The sequence below is a fragment of the Solanum lycopersicum genome, chromosome 12 (genome assembly GCF_036512215.1).
Source record: "Solanum lycopersicum chromosome 12, SLM_r2.1".
Taxonomy (NCBI): Eukaryota; Viridiplantae; Streptophyta; class Magnoliopsida; order Solanales; family Solanaceae; genus Solanum; species Solanum lycopersicum.
In genome coordinates this window covers 67,097,170-67,123,200 of record NC_090811.1, presented here as the reverse complement: position 1 = coordinate 67,123,200, position 26,031 = coordinate 67,097,170, and the positions used below count along the sequence as shown (strand labels likewise).

The 26,031-nt window shown below is 34.3% G+C and overlaps 4 protein-coding genes across 5 annotated transcripts; 3 read left to right on the top strand and 1 right to left on the bottom strand.

Annotated features, from left to right (window-relative positions):
* Nucleotides 1-268: 268 nt before the first annotated feature.
* LOC101245830 (nucleotide-sugar transporter family protein) lies at nt 269-4,478 on the top strand. The gene is given in 5 exon segments (NM_001346129.2): nt 269-773; nt 1,771-1,955; nt 2,546-2,746; nt 3,567-3,728; nt 3,845-4,478. Coding segments are annotated over 5 exon segments (1,029 nt in total). The 5' UTR covers nt 269-643; the 3' UTR covers nt 4,196-4,478.
* A 3,167-nt stretch (nt 4,479-7,645) lies between these two features.
* LOC101246120 (uncharacterized protein At1g76660) lies at nt 7,646-11,376 on the top strand. 2 transcript variants are annotated; one of them, XM_010316531.3, is made up of 3 exons: nt 7,646-8,227; nt 9,403-10,435; nt 10,800-11,376. In XM_010316531.3, exons 1-3 carry the CDS (start codon nt 8,171-8,173, stop codon nt 10,985-10,987), a joined length of 1,278 nt encoding a protein of 425 aa, XP_010314833.1. In that variant the 5' UTR covers nt 7,646-8,170; the 3' UTR covers nt 10,988-11,376. The 2 variants fall into 2 exon arrangements, with proteins under 2 accessions (XP_010314833.1, XP_004253111.1); XM_004253063.5 differs by having other exon boundaries at nt 9,403-10,456.
* Nucleotides 11,377-11,577: 201 nt separating this feature from the next.
* Nucleotides 11,578-16,598, bottom strand: LOC101246410 (uncharacterized). Its single transcript, XM_004253064.5, has 7 exons — nt 16,255-16,598; nt 14,026-14,086; nt 13,811-13,905; nt 13,693-13,726; nt 12,479-12,533; nt 12,351-12,393; nt 11,578-11,971 (listed from the first exon to the last, which is right to left on the bottom strand). The coding sequence occupies exons 1-7, from the start codon at nt 16,456-16,458 to the stop codon at nt 11,900-11,902; spliced, it is 564 nt and encodes a 187-aa protein (XP_004253112.1). The 5' UTR covers nt 16,459-16,598; the 3' UTR covers nt 11,578-11,899.
* A 1,261-nt stretch (nt 16,599-17,859) lies between these two features.
* Nucleotides 17,860-24,891, top strand: LOC101246811 (pyrophosphate--fructose 6-phosphate 1-phosphotransferase subunit alpha-like). Its single transcript, XM_004253065.5, has 19 exons — nt 17,860-18,032; nt 18,617-18,789; nt 19,311-19,423; nt 19,684-19,758; nt 19,838-19,951; nt 20,043-20,110; nt 20,302-20,385; nt 20,778-20,831; nt 21,043-21,123; nt 21,221-21,314; nt 21,398-21,471; nt 21,690-21,800; nt 21,894-21,938; nt 22,027-22,083; nt 22,932-23,036; nt 23,614-23,730; nt 23,845-23,948; nt 24,124-24,289; nt 24,451-24,891. The coding sequence occupies exons 1-19, from the start codon at nt 17,943-17,945 to the stop codon at nt 24,577-24,579; spliced, it is 1,854 nt and encodes a 617-aa protein (XP_004253113.1). The 5' UTR covers nt 17,860-17,942; the 3' UTR covers nt 24,580-24,891.
* Nucleotides 24,892-26,031: the final 1,140 nt, after the last annotated feature.

Here is a 26,031-nt window from a genome sequence, read left to right as displayed (position 1 = left end):
AAATTAATCATCTGAAATTCACCTCATTCGATTTTTCATATCGTAATCTCGTCCCACCAATTTTTATTTTTTATTTTTAAAAATAAAACAATCCTCGTAGAAATATCACTTAATTTTTTCTTTTAATTTTTTTTTTAAAAAAATATATATTTCATACCAAATATACCCAAAAAGGAAAAAAAGAAAAAAAAAGAAGGAAAGAATTAGAAAAAGTGACAAACTAAGTGATGTTATAGTAGGCATCGAAAATGCCGGTGGAGAGTTCGTGAAAAACTCTCTCTCTCTTCTTTCTCTCTCTTCAAATTCCATTTTTTTTTTTTCAGATCTTCACTTCCCACGCAAAGGAGAAAAACAACACATCCCACATGCTCCATTTTCTCTCTCTTGTTTCTCTCTCTACAAAATAAAGCAAAGTGTTATGCTTTTCAGTAGTATCACAAAAATATAAATCTGAATCTACTTAATTGGGCTCATTCGTTATTGTAGATCTGCAAAATTGTGTTGATATTTGTGTTATATATTGTTTAAGAAAAAAAAAAAATCCTGCCCCTCTCTGTTAAACGAGTTGGGTAGGTGATTTGGTTTTGCTATTTTGGATTATCAATAATTGTTGTTATAATATATATAGTTGTTATTGTTAAGTATGGAGAGCGAGAAGAAATCGTCTCATGTATCGGATATGGGAGCATGGGCGATGAATGTTGTTAGTTCGGTGGGAATTATTATGGCTAATAAGCAGCTTATGTCGGCCAATGGTTATGCATTCACTTTTGGTAAATCTCATTAACTTTTTGCCGGTGTTATATATAGATCTTGTGAGAATTTTTTGTTTATTTATACGTAGTATGTATTTTATTATTTTTCGTGGCGGATCCAGGATTTGGAGGTTGCGGGTGCAGGGATGAATATAAAATGTTGTAATTTGTCTGTATTCTGGTTGATTTTTGTATTAATTTAGCTTGTTTTTTGTTCATAAATGTGCAATTTGATCTGAATTTTGAATTTTTGTTTCGTAATATGTTTTAATTATGAATGGAGAAGAAGGAGAAGAATTGTTTTTTTTGGCTAGATGGATAATGGATGTAGAGTATCATGTTTACAGTTCATAATGAGCTTAATGAAGCATATATTCAATTCTCAGACCATAGAAGCATATGTTAACTATAAACCTCGAATTTATTACTAAAATGAGAAAAAAAAAAGATGTTTGATATTGTGTGTGGGTGTGGGGGGGGGGGGTGATATTTGAAAAACAAGATATCGACTATAGTACCTATTAAATTGAGATCAACTCTTTGATTCGCCTTTGCTAACCCGTGTTCTTAAGATTTGAAATATTGTTTGCATGGTTATATACAGTTGTAATCAGATTTGCCATTTCCACTGCCTTAAAAGTATTGGTTTCGTAGAAGAAGACGTTGGCTTGAAATTAATCCCATTGTGACTAACGGATTCCTTTACAATATTGAGCTAGTGTATCTCAATACATTCCTCTGGTTGCTTTGTTTCGTCATTTTGAACTAGCTTGTCTAGGTCTAGATACATTGTGCTATTTTGACTACAAAGATTTTTAAGGTTTGTATTTGAACTGAAAATAAACTCCTTCTGGCTTAGTGGTGGAACCTGACGTTTTCGGCTTTCCTTCTTCCACTTCTTGAGGTTTAGAAGTTTGTTGTTCCTATTACATTCCAATTCCCCTCTTCTGTATGTATGCTTTTAAATTTGGATGGTCTATCTGTCAATTTTAATGTCATGGTTTGTTTCCTCCAGCTACAACATTGACTGGGTTCCACTTTGCTGTGACTGCACTTGTTGGGATGGTGTCAAATGCCACAGGGCTTTCCTCATCAAAGCATGTACCTTTGTGGGAACTTATCTGGTTCTCAGTTGTTGCAAACATGTCTATCACAGGGATGAACTTAAGTCTCATGCTCAATTCAGTCGGATTTTACCAAGTATGATAATCTCTCTTTTGTTTTATAGCTGTAACGTTTCTTGTTATGTCTTGTATTTTGTTCTCTTGAAAAAGATAAGTCTTGAATTTTGGCTATGTCTATCAGAGGGTGAAGAATATTTGCTAACAACGTGATTATGCTATCAGCTTTCAGTCCTTTCTCATAAAATGATTTCATCTTTTGTTGTTTGCGTTCGTGATCTATTGACAATGAGTTAACTTATACTGATCAGTATCTTCATTATCTGAAATGACAAAACATGGTTTGGGTTCAATTCGAAAGGGAAAGGAAGGATAGAAAATTGAAAAAATGAGAATAGAATACCAGTCAGGGTGTTCCATTTTCTTTCTTTGATTGATCTAAAAGGATAATTGCAGGTAAGGAATTGATCTTCCCTCTTCCTCCTTCATTGCAAATCAGTTAGTAGAATGGAAACCAATAGTAAAAAGAAAAGTTGTTTCCTTTCATTTACATATTAGCTCAATGTATTATATCGTATACTAGCAGTGCCATTTGTTTTATTTTTTGTTCCTTGGTGAAATTTCATTTTATATGGCTAAAGTTCTTTTTTTTTTTTGGTTGGGGTGTAGATCTCAAAGTTGAGCATGATTCCAGTGGTTTGCATTATGGAATGGGTCCTTCATAATAAACGTTACTCGAAGGAGGTTAAAATGTCTGTTGTGGTTGTCGTTATCGGCGTGGGTGTTTGCACAGTAACTGATGTCAAGGTTAACGCCAAAGGTTTTATTTGTGCTTGTGTTGCAGTTCTGTCAACATCATTGCAACAGATTGTGAGTATACTCTGGCTTCTTCGGAACTTACTGCAAAAAGACTGAATGATTGAAAAGATTTCCAGAAGAGAAATATTTGATTTTGTTCTGATTTAAGATCACTATCATTTAAAGTTAAACAATTTCCTAGACGTTTGATAATTTCTCCTCTGACCATGATAAAAGATCGCATTGAAGCGGCTAATCCAATGCATACATAAATTCTTTAGAATGTTAGGTGTCTTCTGTAATTTGACTCTACTATTTATGTGGGTTTAATTTATGATTACAAACTTAGTTTTCCTTTCTGAGAGGCAGTTTATTTAGGGAGCCTGCTCCTTAATAAAGATCCTTTCTTTCCATTAGAAGCTAAAGGATAGACATCTGTGATTTTTCCCTTTTTCCGTCCTCCCTTTTCTCCCATAGAAGTGATGAAAGTTTGCCTTCCTTTTGTTTCATACTAGTGTCGAGAAGAAGTAACTACTCTATCAGACCTTTTTATCCTTGACAAGGATCGTTTCTCGCTCTAAAAAGCTAAAGAAAAGAATTCTCCAAATTTTCATATTCTCTCTCTGCTTTTACCCTTTTTAAAAAGCTTTACAACAAGAAATAGGCCTCAGTCTCAAACAAGGTGCTACATTTGTTGTGTTGCTTTTAATAACCTGCTAGCCTCATTCATACAATACATTTTGTCATCAAGCTCTCGCATTCTTCTACCAAATCAAATCCTTGCTTCATTCTTGACCCCCCCCCCCTCCCCTGCCCCCTCGAGTCATTCTCTCTTTGTTCTCTTAAACTTGTGGTTGCATTTGTGTGATCAAACGATGATTTCTCGGTGCAGTCAATAGGCTCTTTGCAGAAAAAGTACTCAATTGGATCCTTTGAATTATTGAGTAAAACTGCTCCGATTCAAGCTTGCTCCCTCCTTGTGCTGGGTCCTTTTTGCGACTACTATCTTAGTGGAAATCTATTACTAGACTACAAGTATTCTTATGGTGCCATTGTAAGTATCAACCAATCTTCTTATTCCCAGATTATGATGCATATTTGATTGGTCCTTTTACGGCCTACACAACTTTATGCAATCTGATCCATGGATGTGTGTGGCACTTTCTGCAGTTCTTTATACTCCTGTCGTGTTCATTAGCTGTGTTCTGCAATGTGAGTCAGTATCTCTGCATCGGGCGATTCTCTGCAGTTTCCTTCCAGGTTCTAGGCCACATGAAGACCGTGTGTGTCCTGACTTTAGGCTGGGTGCTCTTTGAATCTGCGTTGACTTTTAAGAACATAATGGGAATGCTCGTTGCAATTGCGGGCATGGTGATCTATAGTTGGGCCGTGGAGGTCGAAAAACAAACCAACACCAAGAGTCCACACGCTTCCAAAAACAGCTTGACAGAAGAAGAGCTGAAATTATTGAAGGAGGGAATGGAGAAGGCCGACGTCGAAGTCGGTCAGTCCAAGGCCTGAAATTTTTGAGGTCTCTTATTTAGTAGCCATCATCACATATTATAGCTTCTTTTGGATCAAATTTGCATGTAGTTTATTATTTTTGTTGCATTATTTATTGGACATCCTTCCATTTGGTCCCAATTTGGTGACCTTGTCTTGTTTTTTTTCCTTCTTAATAGTTACTGAATGTTTTGTTCTTTGTCCAAGTCTACCACTACCAGGGTTCTTTTATACCATTTTTAGCTAATGTTATTTCACATAAATTCATTTTGTTTTTAAATTTTAATTCTAAATGCAGTACTCAATCTTGTGCTTGATTCATCCATTTGAAATTTATCAAGAAAACAGCTTATTATTAGCATCATTAAAGAGGAAAACCTACTTAAGAGGTACTTAAAGTTGATGATTAAGCCAACTATAAGTGTTAATCAAGACTAGAAAGTTAAGTCAATTGGGGTTACTATAATTAAACCAGAGTGTTTGTTCTACTTGCTCCTTTTAATCAAAAAATTATTCTAAGGTGTTAAAAGAGGAAGGAAATGAAAAATTCATCGATCAATTTGAAGCGGAATTAAAAAAAAAGATAGCTTGCTTCTTTTCTGAACGATGATGACTTATATAGTGATTCCTTTTTACTAGTAAAAACGAACTTATGAAGCAAAAGAACTTGTCGAAATTAAATGATTTTTAGGTTGTACATTCATTTTTCTTTGGATTTGTGCATCACCTAAGTCATATTTTTGATTCAATCATTTTTTACCTTAACATTAAATATAATAATATAACAATATCTAAATAAAATATGAGGTTAAACTTTTACCAATTGAGTGTGATCATGAATGAAACCACAACACGCAATGTCATGTTAATTTATCTTTTTTTTTCTTTAACATATAGAATAATAAATATTGTGAACAATTTATATTCTTCAAGGACTTTAGCATCATAAAATATTTAATGTCTAGCTCTAATAATTTGTAATATCAAGTATGGGGGCCAAAATTAGTAGTTGCTTATCTAAGAATTATGATCCACTAACAAGTTTTAGTGGTAACAAAAGTGATTAATATTGTTCTCCATCAATGTAGAATTTAGATTTTTCTCAAAATATCATATATGATGAAACAAATAAATTGGGGGTAGGAAAATAGGAAACGGGGAAGATATTTTAAAGCGGAAAATCGAACTCAAACCAACAAGGAGACAGATAGTAAAACTTTGTATTTATTGCTTATAATTTCGTACTAAAGGACATATTATTTCTCCTATTGTTGCTTGTAGTAAGATTTTTGGTGATTTGTTGTCGTTATCGCACTATTTTATTATAATTATTGTTTTTCTTTTTTCACGACATTTTGTCATATTTTTTTAGTATCTGCTCTCTGCCTCTCAAGGTAGAATTAAAATTTGTGTATACATTCTATCCTTTCTAAAAATTTACTTGTAAAATTACATTAAGGGCCCGTTTGGATGAGCTTAATAAAAGCAGCTTTAAAAAAGTACTTTTGAAAGTGCTGAAACTTATTTTTAAAATAAGCAGTTATGCGTTTGGATAAAAGTGCAGAAGTTAAAAAAAAGTTGTTGATGTGTTTGGCAAATAAGTGCTGATAAACAACTTTTTAAATCAAAATGTCTGAAATACCCTTAAAAACTGTTAACATAATAAAAGTTAATTTATTTATATTTTATAACCATAAATAATTATATTTTGTTATCATTCACATATTTCTTTCTCATCACAAATTATTTATAAGAGGAATATAAACTTATTATAGATTTTAAAGATATATAATTTGAATAGATTAAAGAACGATTTAAGATTTTATTTTAGTTTCATCCATAGGTAATAATAATTGTCCATCATTCACATATTTCTTTATTATCACAAATTATTTATAAGAGGAATATAAATTTTTATTTAAGTTATATGTGCAACTTATTTTACATTTTAATAATATATAATTTGAATAGATCACTTGAAAGATTTAAGATTTATTTTATTTTCATTCATTAGTAATTGTAATTGTCTATCATCCACACGTGAAAAGGGAAAAATAGAAGAAAGAGATGTTAGGATTATGTGGGTAATTTGGAGATTGTATAAAAATATTAAGGGCAAACAGGTAAAAATGTGGTCAACTTAAAAGCACCCCTATCCCAGCTTTTAACTTTTGGCTTAAAATAAGTTTTTTTTAAACTTAAAATAAGTTGTTTTGGATATTGCCAAACAGCTAAATAAGTCAAAAATCAGCTTTTAAGTCAGTTTGACCAGCTTATAAGCTGAGCCAAACAGGCTCTAAGCATATTATTATTGTAATATTTAACCACCGTAAGCAATTTCTCACTTTTGATCTATTGAGATTTATAGTGTAAATTATTTTCCTAAAAGTGTAAATGTACTGTGCAAATGACTACTTGTACCCTTTTTCTTTTATGTTGTGTAACCATTGCATAGTTTTAGTTATTATTTATTAAGTTGTTTAAATGCTCATCATTTATCTTAATGAAAAAATCCTTCATACTTTTACTTTTAATTAGAGTTTGTCTCCATTATTCCTTTAATTTTATTATATCATATCGTTAAATTTATTATTATGTATTTTATTTTAATTTTATTAATGATTTGATTGATTATGTGTGATCACGTTATTATCTATACAGTTTTATTTTATCATTTATGTAACATTTTTACAGTAATTTTATATTCCTTTTATATTATGTATGATGAAAAATGATATAATCTATTCAGATATTAATCAAAACAACACGAAATAATATACTACGGTATGAATTTACTACATAACAATAGCCATCCAAACAAAGTGTAATAGATTTTTCTTTTGATTTCTCATCCAATATCTGATATTTGCATTTACTCAAATTCGCGTAAGATAAATACCCTCGAGAGTTACATTCTCTATCAAAAAATTTTCTATTCCCACAAGTCTAAAATCAAAACCTCTAACATATAAAGAAACACTCTCAGACAATATCTAATATCCACATTAATCCGAATTCACGCGCCAAATAAGCACCCATCAGAAATAACACTCTCCTTCAAAAATTTCATTTCCAGAGTTTTAAAATAAGAAACAAACAATCTAATCTACTCATCACATCCTTTAACAATAAGCGTAAATTTTTTTAAAAAAACCATAAATAAATTTTCTTTGATTTCTCATATAAGATTAATATCTGATATTCAAGTTTCGCGCCAAATAAACAATATTCGAAAATAACAATCTCTATCAAAAAATTTTCCACTCTCAAAACCTATTAGACTAATGAAAGAACAATCTTGAATCTACCCAAATTCATATACTTACTAGTCAAAAACATTAACTTAAATATTAAAAAAATTAAAATACTACTTAACAATTATTACTTATTATTATAATTAACAAAAATAAAAATAACAAAAAATGAATTAATTTAAAGCTACTTTTATTTTATTTTTATTTTTTTTACTTTTTTTTTTTCCTTTTCCCATAAAGCATCTCTCTTTTTCTTTTTCCCCTTTCTCTCTCTCCCCCACCGTTTTTTCACTTTCACTTTCACACACACAATTTGGCTTTATTTGTGCTTTCTTTGTCTTTAGATTAACAAAAATAAAAATAAAAATTTGAGTCTCTGTGTCTCTTCCTGTAGAGAGAAGCAAAAAAAAGAAATAGTATCAGTTCTACTAGTATAGTACTAGTAGCATCAGCAGTACATACACTCTTCTCCATTTTATTGACCAAAAATGTTGAATTTGTCTGCATCTGTTGAATGAGCAAAAAGGATTTTGTTGTTTGTGTGTTTAACAACCATTTTTTTTTTGAGTATTTTTGAGTTTTGAGTGTGTATGTGTGTTTTAGTGTGGAGATGAAAGAGTAAGTGTTGAAAAGAAGAAGAAAACAAAGATTTGTTTGTGTTTAAGCAGTTGGGTGAAAGTGTACTGAAGTGAAGTTGATTAAAAAAGGAGTTTGATTTAGCTGAAGTTTGACAGTAGAAATGGGGTCGGAGCAGAATAGATTTCCGCAGCAACAAGGACCGCCACTTCCTTCTCGGGTACTGTGCATTTCACTTTTCAGATCTATTAGCTTACTGTGTAATTTTGTATGTGTGGATGAGAATTTTGTGAAATCTGTTATGGGTTTACTTGTTGTAATGTTTTAGTAATTAAATTGTGTGGTGGAATTACATTTGCAAACAGATCTGAGGTTTTGGTGAGATGGGGTTGTGGAGTTTTTGTGATGGAATAACTTTAAATCTACTAAATAGTGGTTGTATGGAGTGATGAATCTAGTTTCCTAATTGATACTATTTAATAATGTTGTTATGCTGCCGTGGCTGTCGTTTACCGGTTGATGAAGTGGGTTGAGAATTGTGAGATCTTGTGTTCAAATCCCACTAGAGATTAAAACAAACATTAGGCGATTTCTTACCGTTTTGTCCTAGCTTTTGTGTATGGAGTTACGTGGTCCCTAGTGCTAGTGAGAGGTGAGGAGTATCCCGTGGAATTAGTTGAAGTTGGGACACAACGGTCATAAAAAAATGATATTGTAGTTAATCTCACTCGTAAGAAAATATAGGAATTTATTTAATGCAGTAATTTTTGAGGGCGGGCCGCGGGGATGATGATCTTATTGAGGCCAAAACAATGTTTTCACTTTGTTTATTTTGAGAAAGGATTCACTAGCAAACCTGCTGGTTGTTGAGTTTGGCTCCACTGTGTGTGGACCATGGTATCTTTTAGATGTGTGAAAATGCAGCTGATACATGAGTCTAGTGCTTGGTGATAGAGACAATGAATAAGCTTTTCATCGTTGACTTAGATGTCGTAAGGGAATATTAAAAGAATAACATTGACTATTAATGTTTTCGCACTTGGTCTAACTTCTGTATATTATGATTTTACTTTCGTGTTATCATATTTCCCGTGTGAACCACTTAGGCAAAGAGGCAGATCAATGAATTTTGATTTGTGGGTTCTGAATTACGATCCTTTTTGCTTGCTGGTTTTTTGATAGCACATTGAATATATTTTTAAATATAAATAAAGTGTTCCACTGTAGTTTAATGGGTTTTGCTGAACCAGTAGCTCTAAGGCTGGCTCCTCCCCTGCTTACATAGGCAAATGCCTTCTGAATTTTACATGAATGCACCTTTTATCCAGCATCTTCCCGTTTTTTTGTTTTTTATGTTGAGTACACCCCAACAGCTAATGCTCTATTCTTTGACAGCATAAACGATGGGGAGGATGTTTGGGAAGATTGTCTTGTTTTGGAAGACAAAAAGGTGGAAAGCGTATAGTGCCTTCATCTCGTATTCCTGAGGCCAATTCAATGCCAAATCAGCAGAATGTTCCCCAAGCTGGTGGGCTGAATAATCAGACGGCAGCTCTTTTAGCTCCACCATCTTCACCAGCATCATTTTCGAATTCAGCACTCCCTTCAACAGCTCAATCACCAAGCTGTTTTTTATCTAGCAATTCACCAGGAGGTCCTTCATCAGCTATGTTCGCCACTGGTCCATATGCTCATGAGACCCAGTTGGTATCTCCTCCCGTGTTCTCTAACTTCACCACTGAGCCATCTACTGCTCCTTTCACACCTCCGCCTGAGTTGGCCCACTTAACTACTCCCTCTTCACCAGATGTGCCTTTTGCTCGGTTCCTCTCCTCTTCTGTGAAAGTTAAAACTAACACTGGTGCCAATGATTTTCAAACAACATACTCTCTTTATCCAGGAAGTCCTGCTAGTACTCTCAGATCCCCTGTTTCGAGGGGACCAGGTGAAAGGGAACTTCCTCAGTTGGATCCTTCTATCCCTTCATCCGAGATCAAGTATCCAGGCCCTGATTCAAGCACCTCCAAGCTGACTCAAGATTCAAATTTCTTCTGTCCAGCTACATTTGCCCAATATTACATTGACCACTCTTTATTTCCTCATTCTGGTGGAAGGCTGAGCGTTTCCAAAGAAACTGATGCTTATGCAACTAATAATGGGAATGGCCAGCAGAGTTGGCAGAACAAACCATCTAAACAAGATGCAGAGGAAGTTGAAGCGTATAGAGCATCCTTTGGGTTCAGTGCTGATGAGATTGTTAGTACGACGCAATATGTGGAAATTTCTGATGTCGCATTAGATGAATCCTTTAGCATGACTCCTTTTACTAAGCCCAGAGAAGAGGAAATCATATTAACTATGTCAACAGCTGAGGGAACAAAAGGAGGGAATATCTCTAATATGGCATCTCCTCTGCTGTGCAAACCAGGTGCAAACAATTGCATGAAAGGTGCATAATTCTTTATTCCCTTGCTAGTTTTGAATAGTAACAGTTGGTATGAAGTTTCAAGCGAATGGATTTTCTTTCTTATCTCTAGCCTTTGCCATGAGGTTCCACAAATTCATGTTTCTTCTGTCGTTGGATTTTATCTCATGCTAGTATTTGTATTTTTCTACTTAGCAGCGTTCAAATTCAGTTTAATATTATTCGTGGAACACAGGCTAAGTAATTATTAGAAGCTCCACCGTCCTATACACTGACCATTTCATACTCTTGGGATCCTTAAACAGTTCTCTAGATTATCTGGATATTGTTCAGGACTAAAACTGACAAGCTTCCGTCTTCTACACAGATCATACGTCTCCAAAGCAAATTGAACCTGCCAATTATGCTATGAGTGATGATGAAGGTATCTTCTCCAAATTGGGAACTTTAAGATTAAGTCGGAAACATGACTATGGTTTGGCAAGCTCCGATGCAGAGATAGACTACAGGAGAGGAAGAAGTTTGAGAGAAGCAAAAGGCAACATCGCATGGTAGCACTAATATTTAGAATATTATCTAGTCCTCCTGTTGGCTGAATTGCATGGTTCTCTTCTTTTGCTTTCGTTGGGGGTCTTCTACTTTCGCAGGTGATCTAACCTCACTCACGAAAACTCCCTACTGCATCCTCGTTTATTCTGCTTTTTTATTCAAGAATGTATTGTCTGTATATCTTAAGGTTCTCTCGAGTTATGTATGTCAAAAGTCGTAGCAATATACTTTCAGCCATTAATGTCATTAGGAGTGGGAATGGATCCTGGAACTTTTTGTACTGTGGATTGTGTATGCTTGTTTCGGAATGTCTTAGGCTTGAAGTCTTTGGAAATGTATCTTATTGAATATGCATTTCAATGAAGTATATTGCTTTTGATGATTTGACTCATAAACATCATTCCTTGGATTTGTCATTCAATTCTTTCACATCACAATTCTAAGATGTGGTAATATGATCTTTTCTGGTTTTTATGTTTCAAGTTTTGACCAACCGAACATGGAAAAATTGAAACATATTCTCCTCAACACGAAATACATCCTCAATCTTCACTGCATATCTTTGATCAATGTTTGCAGCTAGCACATCAAGGAACTTAATGAATACAGGTTGAGCTTCTTCATTACATGAAAATGAAAACACATATGGTGCTAATCTGCTCCATAAAAAGATGCAACGCTGGAACGATAACTTCCATGTACAAACTCGTTGGTCATAATGAAAATGGGACACAGAAACTACATAGTGGTTTTATAACAGAAATGGCCAAGAGGCTTTCATCACACACACATCAGTATAGACAGAAATGGACTAGAAAAACATCACAACCAGAGAGTGTTTATAGTATTACATGTGCGCGTTTCAGTAAGATAGGCGTTGGTAGCTCATTGTCTTCTTTAACATTTCACTTTAGCGGCTCACATTCCATTAAGGGTGATCACAATTCTGCGTGGGGTAGCAGAATCACGGTGCTCACACAACCATATGCCCTGAGATTCAGAAAACGTTAGTTGCTCATCATACCTGTAAGTCCAGGAATCAATAAATTGACGTGTAATGGTCTTGTCTCGATAGACTAGAACAATCGACACTTGATAAGAACTTTCATCGTGGAAATCTTTTTATCATTGTGATAGTTTGGAGCTCTACTATCCAAAAAGGAACCTTGCTATAATTACCATGTTCAGACCATGGTAAAAAAGAGATTGAAGGATAGATTAGACCAACTTTGTAATGAAAATAGATGTAACAACTTTAACTGTCTGCTTTTTTAATCCAACATGAAGGTGAAAGCGTTTGAAAAATTCATTGTTCTAGGCTTCTAGCGATGCTCAAATCAAACGACCTGAAAGGAGGTAGCACAAGTACCTGCCAGGTTCCCATGTTTAGCTTTCCATCTGTGATCGGTATCCTGAAAATCCAAAACGCGGTAAATATCAGTATATGGAGAAGGCGTGAAAAAAATATATGGATCAAATCAAAGGAGATAGTCAGACGTGAGGTTGCAGCCAAACATCGATGACTTAATGTGAGCGGGCATGTCATCTGGCCCTGTCAAAATTGCAACATACTAACGTCAAAATAGCAACCAAATAAAATTGGGAAAGAAAAGTTAACCAAGGAGGAAAAAAAGAAACAAAGAACTTAATATAAATTCAGTCAGGAAGATCGAGGGTGATGCAAAAGAATATAAATAGATATATAGTATATCGATAAAATAAGAGGCAGTACTATCAGTAGGTGTGACACAATCTGAGGAATGAAAGTCATAATCGTAAACAAAGAATGAACAGATAATTTTGCTAAACATTTAAACAGACTGCAAAGGTCTCCAGAACAACTCAAATGCAGTAAAAGAGCAAAATTCTTTTATCATGTTAAGATATAGTCAGTTTTTCAGTCTTCATTATTTCACTGTGATTAATTCTGAAAAATTTATGTACAAGGAGAATGAGGGATCTAGATATGCATTTTCTTATCATATGAAGACGCAAACCTGGATGCTGAAGTATGCAACAACTGAGCTAGTATATAAGATTGAAGTAGTTGAAGTTTGAATCTAACATAGATCTCTCTCCCTCTCTTATCTCATTTTTCTTCTCTTTGCAAATCTATCTACTCATGTTTTGGTACAGATATCCTCCTCTTGTAATTTCTTGACTCTCATCCCATTTCATCGCAGTTTTCTTCTATTGAGAACAAGTCTGTAGACGTCAGCCTGAGGACTACGATGGATCTCATCTCATGTATTTTGATTCCATACTTTCTATTTGTAAGATGTAAGTTATTTTCTCCATTATGAAGATGCATGGATGAAATATTTTGAGTTTGTCGCTGTTCTGAAATAGGAAATTTTAAGTTTCGACTACTTAGGTTTTGTTAATTAAAAGATCACTAGATTTTCCAGTAATTTGTGGATTATCATATTGAAAATGTGGTTTCTTGAGTTGGGACATCGGTTTTCAAGCATCTCAGGCCCGAGCACGAGCTCTTAAGTCTTAATAGAGAGTCAAGCTCAGCCTCAAGATTTTGAGTTTCCCCAAGCTCAGGCAAAAATTGATAGGTTTTTGGCTCATATAGTTTTCATCCCACAAACCTACAGCAACCCATTAAATTGCCACCCCTGGAATAAAATCCAGTCAAATACCTGATTAACCAAAAAAGAAAAGAAACAGCAGTACAGATGACAGGGATTACGTTACACACTTACCCTCAAGAGTATGTTTCCACGGTGCAGAAGTCCCCTGAAATTGTCATTTCGAAACAAAATGAGGGACTCTCCACAAGAATGAGCGACTATTACTCAACTTGGCAGAATATAATCTTACCTCTGGGACAACCCTACTAAGAAATGTCTCTGTATCTTCTCGAACATCTGAGTCGTAATTTTCATTTATAGTTAAAGAAGCACTTGTATGCTGCACTGGTTAAACACACAGCTAACCATACTCAGTCATAGTAGAATTCTGGTGCAAATACATGTGCCAATTAAGAGAACGCCACAAGAATTTCAAGTGAAAAATGTCAGAATAAGATTACTTACGAAAAAGATGAGCAAGGCCACATTTGAAGCCTGCTATCTCTTGATTAATTTCCTTCATAATCTGATGAGGAGATTAAGATGGTATTAATAAAAAGCAGAATATAATCTTTTTGCTGGAGTGGGAGGGGGATCGAACGCAAAAAATTGGGCTAGAGAAAGTGAAGCTCACTCTTCTGCGACTGCTTAGTTTGAAAATAGAAACATGTTGTTCCATTAGCGAGGTACATAATGCTTAAGTTTAGATAAGGTTATCGTAAGAACATTTTTCTTATTGTATGGATCAATATATTAACAGCACTAGTCTAGCAACTGAAAAATTATAACTTGTGAGGCAGCTAGAAATACTAAAGCTAAAAACTGCCCAAATAACTGTATATGAAGTCAGGTTATCACCTTTAACCTGATCAAAAGATGTTTCATAAGCCAGAAGAGTAAGAATGGAATTCGAATACATCCAACTTTTGTAAGAAAACATGTCAGTTTAGTTTGTGAGCCAACTAATAGGCCACTCAGTGATAACATTTTCACAGTTTCAATAGTCATTCTTCAAAAATAATTCTGTCCATGTTGATTATGCCTAATGACATGATATATATTTCCAACTCCCCTCCACCCACCCCACCCCACGGCTAACCACTAGAAAGCTTTACTGAACTGATACATTCAATTCAATTCTGATTCTCTATGCACAAAATAAGATAGGATAGTTTGGTTCTTGGTCATTTTTGTAATGAATTCTTTTCCTAAGCAATATTAAAAACCTCTATTTGAGAATTATAGTTTTGTTGTTGATATCAGTTCAGGTTAATCTTAGAACGACAAATGGATGATTGAAAGATTCAGTTAGTTTAATAGAATCATAACGTTATTCATCTTTGTTACCTAAACCTCAACTGGAACCTAGTTTTATAAAGTCAATCAAGCAAATATGGACACAATTACATTTTGAAATTTTAATTTGAGATAACAGGATTAGCAACCAATAGTGTAGCCTAGCGGTCAATTAAGTGGATGAAAACCTTGATTCATAAAGGAGCTAGGTGATTTCTTTCCATTTGCTTAAGTCTTGGTAGGCATAGTTACCTGTACTAGTGGGATAATAGGATTAACATAGATACGCCAAAACGGGTTAATCACTACCATCAGTTTCTTCAGAAAAGCAAGAATTAATACAAAAACAAAAAGTTGATCAACCAGGCAGAGCTCATTAAAACATGGAACCCATAGGTTTAACAATAACAAAATTCACTCAGTAAAAGTCCATTAATGAATAGTCGCTCAAAAGCTTAATCATCGGCAGCTCAGAAACACATCCCAATTATATCTAAAGTAAATATTTGCAAGTAATCAAAAGTAAACAAAGCAACAAAAAGGGAATCTTAATAGCTCAGTTTGGTGACTACTTGAACTTTCAACTTCTTGGTGATACTTGGTTCTCTTTATAGCCAGGGAGCAAATTAACACACAAGAAACGAATAATCGCTCAAAAGCTTAATCATCGGAAGCTCATAAACACATCCCAATTATATCTAATAAATATTTGCAAGTAATCAAAAGTAAACAAAACAATAAAAAGGGAATCTTAATAGCTCAGTTAAGCAACTACTTGAACTTTCAACTTGTTGGTGATACTTGGTTCACTTAATAGTGAGGGAACAAATTAACACACAAAAAACGAATAATCGCCCAAAACCTTAATCACCAGCAGCTTCCTACATCCCAATTATATCAAATAAATATTTACAAGTAATCAAAAGCAAACAAGACAATAAAAAGGAATCTTAATAACTCAGTTGGGCGACTACTTGAACTTTCAACTTGCTGGTGATACTTGGTTCACTTAATTGTCAGGTAGCAAATTAACAAACAAGAAACGAAAATCGCTCAAAAGCTTAATCATCAGCAGCTCAGAAACACATCCCAATTATTATATCTAATACATATTTGCAAGCAATCAAAAGCAAACAAAACAATAACAACGGAAATCTTAGTAGCTCAATTGGTTGAGTTAAACCTGAACTTTCACCTTGTCGGTGAGGATTTAATTCCCAATTCCCCACCTTATAATCCCCTCTCCACTTTCCCTTCCCCTACCCCCAACTAAAACAACAGCAAAAGAATAAAATGGATCAGTTAATTGACATAAGACACAAAAGGGTGTCCACAAAATTCATTAATAACCTAAAATATTGAACCCATAAAGCTTAATTCCCATATATACAGTCATACCTTAGATGTAACAAGATGACAGCCTCGCCTTTGAGGAGGAAGAGTTACAGTTTTTTGAGCCCATTTTGGGGAAGCCATTGAATCAGAAGGGTTATTAATTGTTGTTCTCAAAGGAGTATACTGACACTTTAACCTGACCGGAGCCGAAAATGGCTTTGCAATTCCACCGAACGATACTAAAGATGAAGACGAAAGAGAAAGCATTTGCTGCTGTTTCAAGAACAATTTTTTTTTCAACTATTGGACCAAAAGTAATAGTGCTAGTGAATTATGGGCTTCAAAAAGAAATTTTAGCAAAGTTTGAATTGAGGCCTATATTAGTGAGTGTAGTGTCAAATGTGTATGGTCCAAAATTATCACTCTTACCTCCACTAAAATGTTGAGAGTGAAATGAATGTCCGAATCAATTTATGCGTATCTTGATTAATTTGTTTGAATATTAAATGATATTTAACTCTTGATTAATTTGTTCGAATATTATGTCATTTTTCATCAGATATAGAATGATATTTAACTCTTGATTAATTTGTTCAAATATTATGTCATTTTTCATCAGATATAGAATGATATTTAACTTCTTTAGGAGCAAAGGAAAATTTATATCATTTCACATAGTTTAAAGGTAACGAGTTAGTTTCTTATTTGTGATTTTCTTATACGAAAGCAAATCAAGCTTAGCATCACAATTAATTTGTGATTTTCTTATATGAAGGCAAATCTAGCTACTTTGATGACAATAAGAGCACATTTAATCTCAATTACCAATGAAAGGTAAATTTATACCATTTCATATAGTTTAAAGGTAACGAGTTAATTTTTTATTTAGGAGCAAATGTCCTTTGTGATTATGATTAGGTTTTAAAGTAGTTCCTTATATATATATATATATATATATATATATATATATATATATATATATATATATATATATATATATATATGACCAATTATAATTTTAAAAATTAATCAAAAAATTGAGTATTTTTTCAGCCCTATCAAACATTTAATAAATTTTGTGTCGTTAGATTTGATGAGAGACTCGAAGATGCAATTATTACATTTTTTTGCTACTTTATATCTATACTCATCTAGTGTGAAGTAGAGATGGGTTGGAATTTTTTTTTTAGCATTTTGTTAATGCACATGCTTAGAAGTGATGCTGACATGTCTTTTCATAGAAAGAAGAAAGTATTAATTTAATGTACCATTTAAATTGCTTTGGTATAATTTTTTAATATTGTACATTGTGATAGTTCTCTGTTTTGTTGATTTATATATATATAAAAGAATGTAGAGATTTGTGCAATTTTTGAGATGCAAATTTCAGTATTTGAATGCTTAATTTAATTTTTAGGATACGATGTGACTCCTCTATAATTCTAATTTAATCATTATTTTCTATGTTTCGCTCAAATCTAATTGATACAATCAATCTAAATATTCAACGAAAATAAAAGAAAAAATTCACTTTTAATAAACTTAAGGATTAAAATTACTTTAAAATATATTTAGGGGACTATTTTGAACATATACAAAACAATAAGGACCATTTCCATCATTTTCTCTTTAACTTGGTCGTATCGCCACCCTTTAATCCCTCATATATAAACCGTATTTTCAGAGCGGGGGGAGAGAGAAACACAAACAGAGTGAGTGAGTGTGTGCGTAGTAGGTGAAAAATATCAGAAATGGATGCAGATTACGGCATAGCTAGAGAACTCTCTGATCTGCAAAAGCTTCGATCTCAGTATCAACCTGAGCTTCCTCCTTGTCTACAGGTTTCTCTTTTTTTTTTTTTTTTTTTTGCATTTTTTTGTGTATTTTTTCGTTGTTATTGCTCTACTATGAACTGTGATTCGTTAGATAAGTTGTTGTTGTTGATGTTGTTGATGCGATGGAGAAGATGATTATGTTTTGCATTTGGAAAAATCGGGAAATAAGTACTGGCGAAATGTATGTATTGTAGATTGTTTCGGTATACTGATGTCCTTAACAATATAATAGATCTGACGTTGTAGATCAGATTCGTTCTTATTCAATCTGTATCGGTACAGTTTTTCGTGTTAGGTATCTCTTGCTGTATATGTTATTCGTAGCGGGCATGCTATAATGTATTTTGAAGTCTTTTTGTTCATTCATCTGGTTATTCTGTTTGATGTGTATTCATTTTGAATCAATTATCAACTTCCACTGGATTGGTAATGAGATGTTCTTCCAATTCTTTGTATCTATAATATCGATATCCACTAAAAAGTTGCTCTTGATAGCTGCTCAGAGAGTTCAATCCTACTTACTCTTATAAGGATGAAAGATTTTTTTGTCTGCAATCCCGAGTTCATTAAATCTGGTTAAATTACAACAGGGTACTACTGTGCGGGTAGAGCTAGGTGATGCAACCACTGCAGCAGATCCCTCTGGTGAACATGTAATAAGTCGGTCTTTTCCTCACACTTATGGTCAGCCATTGGCCCATTTTCTCAGGGCAACTGCCAAAGTCTCTGATGCTCAGATAATTACCGAGCATCCAGCGAAGAGGTATGCATTAATAAATTTTAGTTTACTTCATCAAAGAAAAATTCTACAGTTAGTAATCAATGACATCAGGGTTGCAATCATGAGCTGTTTGCTCCAAGTCTATGTTGGAAGTAGGTGTATGGTAATTCTTTTGTTTAGGTGACTAAAAGTTCCTTCAATTTAGTTACCCATAAAAAAAGAAAAAAAAACATATCCTTCCTTTTAGTTGTTTTTGGAATTCTATTTGCATTTACTGTCTTTAGAATCTTACTGAGGGGACTAAAATTCTAAAACTAACAGTTCCTTTCAAAATTGATGTATTTATTTATGTATAGACATAAGGATAAAAGTTCAATGAGACATGGATTTCTGTGAAATGAGCTTTATTAATTTTTAAGAGAAATAAACTTGTTTTATATGGGCAAGCTTTTGCCCTTTATTTAATGAGATTTATTACTTTATCAACAACAACAAAAAAAGAGCATCATAAGCATCTCTGATATACTGTTGTTTTCATTGTACTCACTCTTTTTCCTCTATAGGGTTGGAATTGTTTTCTGCGGGAGACAATCTCCTGGTGGACATAATGTGATATGGGGTATTCATGACGCCCTTAAAATTCACAATCCTAACAGTACTTTGCTTGGTTTTCTGGGTAAGTAGTCTTTTGTGTTGGTGTTCTATGTTCTGTGATGCGTCTGCATGTGTATTTTCCTACAAATCTGCTAGACTTTGAGATTGTTTCTCATACTCTCCTGGTTGAAATGTCCTGGCCATCTATTCTTGGGACATCAGGGCAGTAAACCCTTAGAAAGACCTTCTGCTACACCATCTGAGTGTCACTTACATGTCATGTCTACGATGCTGTGTGTCATAATTTTTTCTGCTGAATCTCTCCTTTTCAAATGTCAACAGGTGGTTCTGAAGGTTTATTTGCACAGAAAACCCTAGAGATCACCAATGATATTCTTGCCACCTATAAGAATCAAGGTAAAATTTGGTTTGGAATGAAGTCAGTATAATTCCTTTTTTCCTTAAGCTTATCATTAGTTGATTTTTCCCCCTTAAGGTGGTTATGACATGCTGGGTCGGACAAAAGATCAAATTAGAACAACCGAGCAAGTTAATGCTGCAATGGCTGCATGCAAAGCTTTGAAATTGGATGCCCTTATTATTATCGGAGGTATTTATCAGGCAGTTCTTTTGGTTCATTATGGATCTTCTGTGCATACACAGAGAGATATACATCCTAACATATGCATTATATTTTGAAGGGGTAACATCAAACACTGATGCTGCTCAACTGGCCGAAACATTTGCCGAAGCAAAATGCCAAACAAAAGTATGCATGGGTTGAGGCTTTTCTCTTTATCTAATTTACTGTTATACTTCTGACTTTTCATGACTTGAAGTGCATAATCTAATTTTTTCTCCAAATGTTTTCCCACTATTCCAAATTTAACCTATGCATTCTCTTCCATTTTATCCTTTCACTATGGAAGGTTCATACTTTATGATTGTTCTTTTCTCCAGGTGGTTGGAGTTCCTGTTACATTAAATGGAGATCTAAAGAATCAGTTTGTTGAAACAAACGTCGGTTTTGACACAATATGCAAGGTATTAGTCCAATTATGTCAATCATATGAAAAGAAACATTCATCTAAGGACTGTTTTTTTAGAATAGACATAGTTAACATCTTACACCTTTCCCTTTGAGAGGCATTGCCATTTAGACTTGTGGTCATGCTCCCCACTTAAACTTTGAGGGTCCTGTATATGGTGGTGTGCAGGTTAAGTGTTCTTTTTACTTGTTATTTTATTAGTGATGAAATATGAGGTGAAATACATTCAGCAGGTACCGAGTGTTAAACTTGTAGGTCATTTTGACGGTAGACCTTGTTTTTTTTCTAGTAATGATGCTTTATTGTGTGCTTCAACTGAAAGAAAATCCTAATAAATTATAAAAAAAATCCCTGGGGAACTTATTATTATCTTTGTGGTCATCTTAGGTGAACTCCCAACTCATTAGCAATATGTGCACTGATGCGCTCTCGGCAGAAAAGGTAATTTCAGGTTCTTCACATCTCTTCCAATTTCTATGGAATATTTGGGTAAATTTTAAATATATGTTACTGGTGGGTTTCATTTCTGTTATATAAATTTGTTTTGATGGTGTTGACTGTCTGTTGATTATGTTCACAACCTTATCGTTTATATTTCCTACCTATGTCTTCTGCAAATGCTTTACTATAACCTGGTATCTTTCCTTTTCAGTACTACTATTTCATCCGACTCATGGGGCGAAAGGCATCACATGTTGCCTTAGAGTGCACTCTGCAGTCACATCCTAATATGGTTCGTTTTATACCTTTACTGAAAAACTATTGAAGTAATTGTGCTGTTTAGAACTTGTAAGTTCTGTATTAAAAAGGGTTAATAAATAATCTTGCAGGTAATTCTTGGTGAGGAGGTATCTGCATCAAAGCTTACTCTTTTTGACATAACAAACAAAATTTGTGATACAGTTCAAGCTAGGGCTGAACAAGGTATAGAAACTTTTCCTTTTCTTTGTTGTCTTTTGAGGTGCTTTTCAAAAAAATTTGTCTGCTCACTAAGTTTTTGGATTTAGATAAAAACCATGGTGTGATCCTGTTGCCAGAGGGGCTTATTGAAAGTATTCCTGAAGTATATGCTCTACTGCAGGTAAAATCCAAATAAAAGAGTTCTATTTCTAGCCTGCCTCTCCAGTGTCTGTTATCACACCCTCTTCTCTCTCACCCAAGGAAAGATGAAATGAAGGGATAAGAGAACAGATATACCTAAAAAGAATTACAAACTTTAATTGGCGGGCTTCTATGATTCTTTGTTTGGAAATGAAACTTGGTTTTCACAGTGCCTTGTTATGATCCTGTGTGTTACAGGAAATTCATGGCTTGCTCAAACAAGGCGTTTCCGCTGATAAGATTTCCTCTCAACTATCACCTTGGGCATCTGCGCTCTTTGAGTTCTTGCCGCCCTTTATAAAAAAACAGGTACCACTTATTTATTGTTGGAACTGAGTACTCAGGTATGACAGTTAAGTTTCACTTGGATAGTTCTTACATAAAATGCTTATGATGTTGTAGCTCCTCTTACACCCAGAATCAGATGATTCTGCTCAGCTATCACAGGTAACTAATTCTCCCTTTGGATGGTGTGTTTGGTGATATACGTATGACCTATATTTTAAGTTGATTATCCTTTTATTCTTCCTCACAGATTGAAACCGAGAAACTTCTAGCTCATCTGGTGGAAACAGAAATGAATAAGCGATTGGTATAGCTTCTGTCTTCCTCTATTCTGGAATGCTAAGTGTTGCATGTAGTATTTCGTATGGTTTTTCTTTATGAGCAAATAAATGTAATATCCCGTCTCTAAACAGGAAAGAAATTTTAGTAAGGATATGTATGTTGTTTTACTACTATAAGCGTTTGAGCTTGTAAGTGAGTAGCTCACTGACTTCTACCAACCTTCTACATTGTTGTTGACTTGTTGTGTCACATTTCTTGGCGAAATTATTTGATGCAAAGTTACAAGAGTGATTTCCTTTTATACAAAATCATACCATCTATCAGAAAGGATAAGGACCACAATATATTTAGACCTTGGAAAATTCAATCAATTTCTCTTTCCTTATATTATGAAATACAGCTCTTCTTCATGACAATTTATGTAGGAATGCTAAATCTTAACGCTGCTTGCTAAATTTTCCTCCCAAAAACAAGGTTATGTTACATGAACTCTTCATTTGCTTTGACTTAGACTTATACTGGGCATGGCTATTTGCCTATTTCATATGGTCCTTCATCAGAAGCTTAAAGTTTGCTGTATTGACTACCTAACCGTGTACACTAGTATTGACTACATTACCATGTCCATGGCTAGTACTAAATTCTATTGAACATATAAGGTTGTTACTGCATATGTCATACAGATCCTTCAGCCATTGCTATGTTTTCACTAGCAATCTTTCTTTGTAAACTTTGTTTGCTTCAAAATCATTGACATTACTCTTCGAATAGCTGTTTCATTTGAAAAAGTGAATTTCACTTGATTTAGATATTTTCTGCCTTGGTCAGCGTTACCTTTACATAACATGTTTTGTATCTTGTATGACTTTACAGAAAGAAGGAACTTACAAGGGAAAGAAATTTAATGCAATTTGCCATTTCTTTGGTTATCAAGCTCGGGGATCATTGCCATCAAAGTTTGATTGTGACTATGCATATGTAAGTTTTTTTATTTTTCCTAGCTTTTCTTTTTCTTTCAAGTGAAATAAACTCTCTCCGTCTTATTTTATGTGATGTTGTCCACGTGGCTTTAGAAAAGAAAAGACATTTGAACCTTATGGTCTAAAATAAATATTCGCTCCGTCCTGATTTGTTTGTTTTATTATCCTATTTAGTCTGTTTCAAAAAGAATGTCTCTTTCCCTTTGTGGCAACTATTTAGTTTCAATTTTTCACATGACATGTTTAAGACCACAAGATTGAAGAGCATTTTGGTATATTCTACATATCTTTAGTTTAACACCACAAAATTTAAAACTCTTTTTATTATTTAAATTTCATGTCAAGTCAAAATCAGGCAAATAATTTGAAATTGAAATGGAGGAAGTACTAGATATTTGTATGACTATATATCAACTCATTAATGGTATATGGGGAATTTAAAGTAAGTTGTTTCTACATATAGGAAAATCCGGACAAACAAAAAATGGGAAGTACATTACATAAATTGTGCTGGGACAGAGGGAGTATAAGATTGTTACAATATAAGAAAAATAGTAACAAGAATTACATGCCAGGTACTTGGTCACGTCTGCTATCATATTTTGGCTGCTGGCCTCAATGGTTACATGGCTACATTGACTAACTTGAAGAATCCCGTCAACAAGTGGCGCTGTGGGGCTGCTCCTATAACTGTAAGCTCCTTACTGTATTTTGTACTTGTGTTCCACACTGCCCACTAGCTACCTAAAACAAATAAAGGAAAAGAGGACAAAGATTGACCTTATCACTGTGTGTTTAAATTCTAGGCTATGATGAGTGTGAAGCGGTATGGTCGTGGTCCTGGCAAGGCATCACTTGGGAAGCCTGCTGTGCATCCAGCCACTGTAGATTTGAAGGGCAAATCATACGAGTATGTCTATGTCCTGATTTTTTGCTTATTTACAAGCGAAGCCTAAAGAGGAAGCTGACTTTTGTGATTGAAAAGTAGGAATTAGATTTGAATTTTCCCAGGAAAAGCTCTCTTAACAGCTGGCGTTCTAAAGTGAATTGTGTGCATATAACTGATGTGTATCTTTTTTGTGCAGATTATTGAGTCAAAATGCGACGAAGTTCTTGCTCGATGATGTTTACAGAAACCCAGGCCCCCTCCAGTTTGATGGCCCTGGTGCTGACGCAAAGGCTATTACTCTTTGCGTTGAAGACCAGGATTACATGGGTCGTATCAAGAAATTGCAAGAGTATCTGGACAAGGTGATGATTGCTCTGCAAGAACATATTTACACTCGAGTAAAATTATAGCATCATTTATTTATCATGACCACCTGCTATCCAAGCTTGACTACATGATTACATTCTCTCGTTTAAACTTTGGTTTTGGTGCATGCCTTCTTATATTATCATCTACTTTCCAGGTTCGTACAATCGTGAAGCCTGGATGCTCACAAGATGTCCTGAAAGCTGCTCTGAGTGCCATGTCTTCTGTCACAGAAATCCTTTCTGTGATGGCCTCGCCTTCAAGCAATGCGAACACACCATTCTAGATGAGAACACCCCTAAACCTCACGGAAAATTTAGGAGGCAGACATATTTGTCAAACTTAACAGAATTCATAGCCTCCCCTCCCCACTCCCCCCACCCACCTACCCACCCTTTTTTCCCCCTCCGATCGTCTTCTCCACTTTGCATAAACTTTATTTAGTTACAGAAATGTTAGTCGGATTGTATGACATTAGAGAGGCTTTCAACTGTCTTTACTCTTGTAGATTGTTTTCTTTATTTGTGTTTTTGAAATTTTGACGACCTGAATAATGTTGAGATTTGAGAAGATAGTATTTATGGTGGTTTCAATGGTACATGATTTATTGGTTCCATCTGTCACATCACATAAAAAGTGGTGTAAAATTACATTATTAGTTCACTATCCCCTTGTCCATTTCCCTCTCCCACACCACTTGTACAAATTCCCTCATACCTCAAAATCCTCCATTTTTTCCCCTTTCCCTTCTTTACATACCAAAAACAACAAACACCATGTGAGAAATCACTATGCAAGAAACTTTCCATCTCTCTTCTTCTTCCTTCTCCAAAACACAATGTTTCAAAATGTGCTAGTTTGCTATCTTATTCTGTGGAGACTAAGTTTATACCATGAGTATTCGTAGGTGACCACAACTTGCTTGGAATTGAAACGTAGTTGTTCTTTGCTAGTTTGTATACATTGAAGGTTGTGGTAACTATGTGGTACGTATATGTTGGATGATTATCTTATTGGTTAGCTATTTCTGGTGGTATAAAATCTTTTTAACTTCTTACTAGTCTAGTTTGTATAAATTCAAGCTTAAATCGATTGACACGATCAAGGAGGACTCATAGCTGATCATAACTTGTTTGGGATTGAAACTTGTTATCTGCTAGTTTGTATGCATTCAACTTGTGGAACTAATCATTTGCTATTTCTGGCATTTCTATGATTAAATCCTTCAGCTATTAGGAAGAAAGTTGCATTAGCCAGACTCTCTACCCCCAGAAAGGTTGGTTATAAATGTTTACGTACATTCACCCTCCCTACCCTCCCCAGATCCGACTTGTAGGAATATACTGAGTATGTTGTTGTATTACGAAGAAAGTTGCATTTACATCCTCTATGCTTGGCCTTTTACATCTGTGAGATCAGTAGAATCTTTCTGCGAGTATATTGACATCTTTAATCTGCACTCCACCCGAGGGCTTAGTTCAAGTGGCAAAAGGTTGATACTTGTGGCCTAGTTCGAGACCTGTGTCATGTGAACTAATTCTGCGTAAACTCTACCTTCGGGATATCACCTAGTAAGATTACATAAAGTAACATTATTAATAATAATTTTTTTTCTAATTACAGCTTTCCAACAGAATCAATGTTACAGCTGCTGAATGACAGAGCAATTTTAAGTTTAATTTTTTGAGATACAAAATTGTTTTTAATTAACTTTTATTTGTAAATTTTCCAGCTATAG

Bases quoted from the DNA above. Each gene is read 5' to 3' on its own strand.
- LOC101246120 (XM_004253063.5), top strand. From the start codon at position 8,171: ATGGGGTCGGAGCAGAATAGATTTCCGCAGCAACAAGGACCGCCACTT. The intron at 8,228-9,402 runs GTACTGTGCATT...ATTCTTTGACAG, and splicing joins GACCGCCACTTCCTTCTCGG to CATAAACGATGGGGAGGATG. The intron at 10,457-10,799 runs GTGCATAATTCT...TCTTCTACACAG, and splicing joins TGCAAACAATTGCATGAAAG to ATCATACGTCTCCAAAGCAA.
- LOC101246410 (XM_004253064.5), bottom strand. From the start codon at position 16,458: ATGCTTTCTCTTTCGTCTTCATCTTTAGTATCGTTCGGTGGAATTGCA. The intron at 14,087-16,254 runs GTATGACTGTAT...TCTCCTCATCAG, and splicing joins GTCATCTTGTTACATCTAAG to ATTATGAAGGAAATTAATCA. The intron at 13,727-13,810 runs GTAAGATTATAT...TGACAATTTCAG, and splicing joins TTAGTAGGGTTGTCCCAGAG to GGGACTTCTGCACCGTGGAA.
- LOC101246811 (XM_004253065.5), top strand. From the start codon at position 17,943: ATGGATGCAGATTACGGCATAGCTAGAGAACTCTCTGATCTGCAAAAG. The intron at 18,033-18,616 runs GTTTCTCTTTTT...AAATTACAACAG, and splicing joins AGCTTCCTCCTTGTCTACAG to GGTACTACTGTGCGGGTAGA. The intron at 21,124-21,220 runs GTTCGTTTTATA...ATAATCTTGCAG, and splicing joins TGCAGTCACATCCTAATATG to GTAATTCTTGGTGAGGAGGT.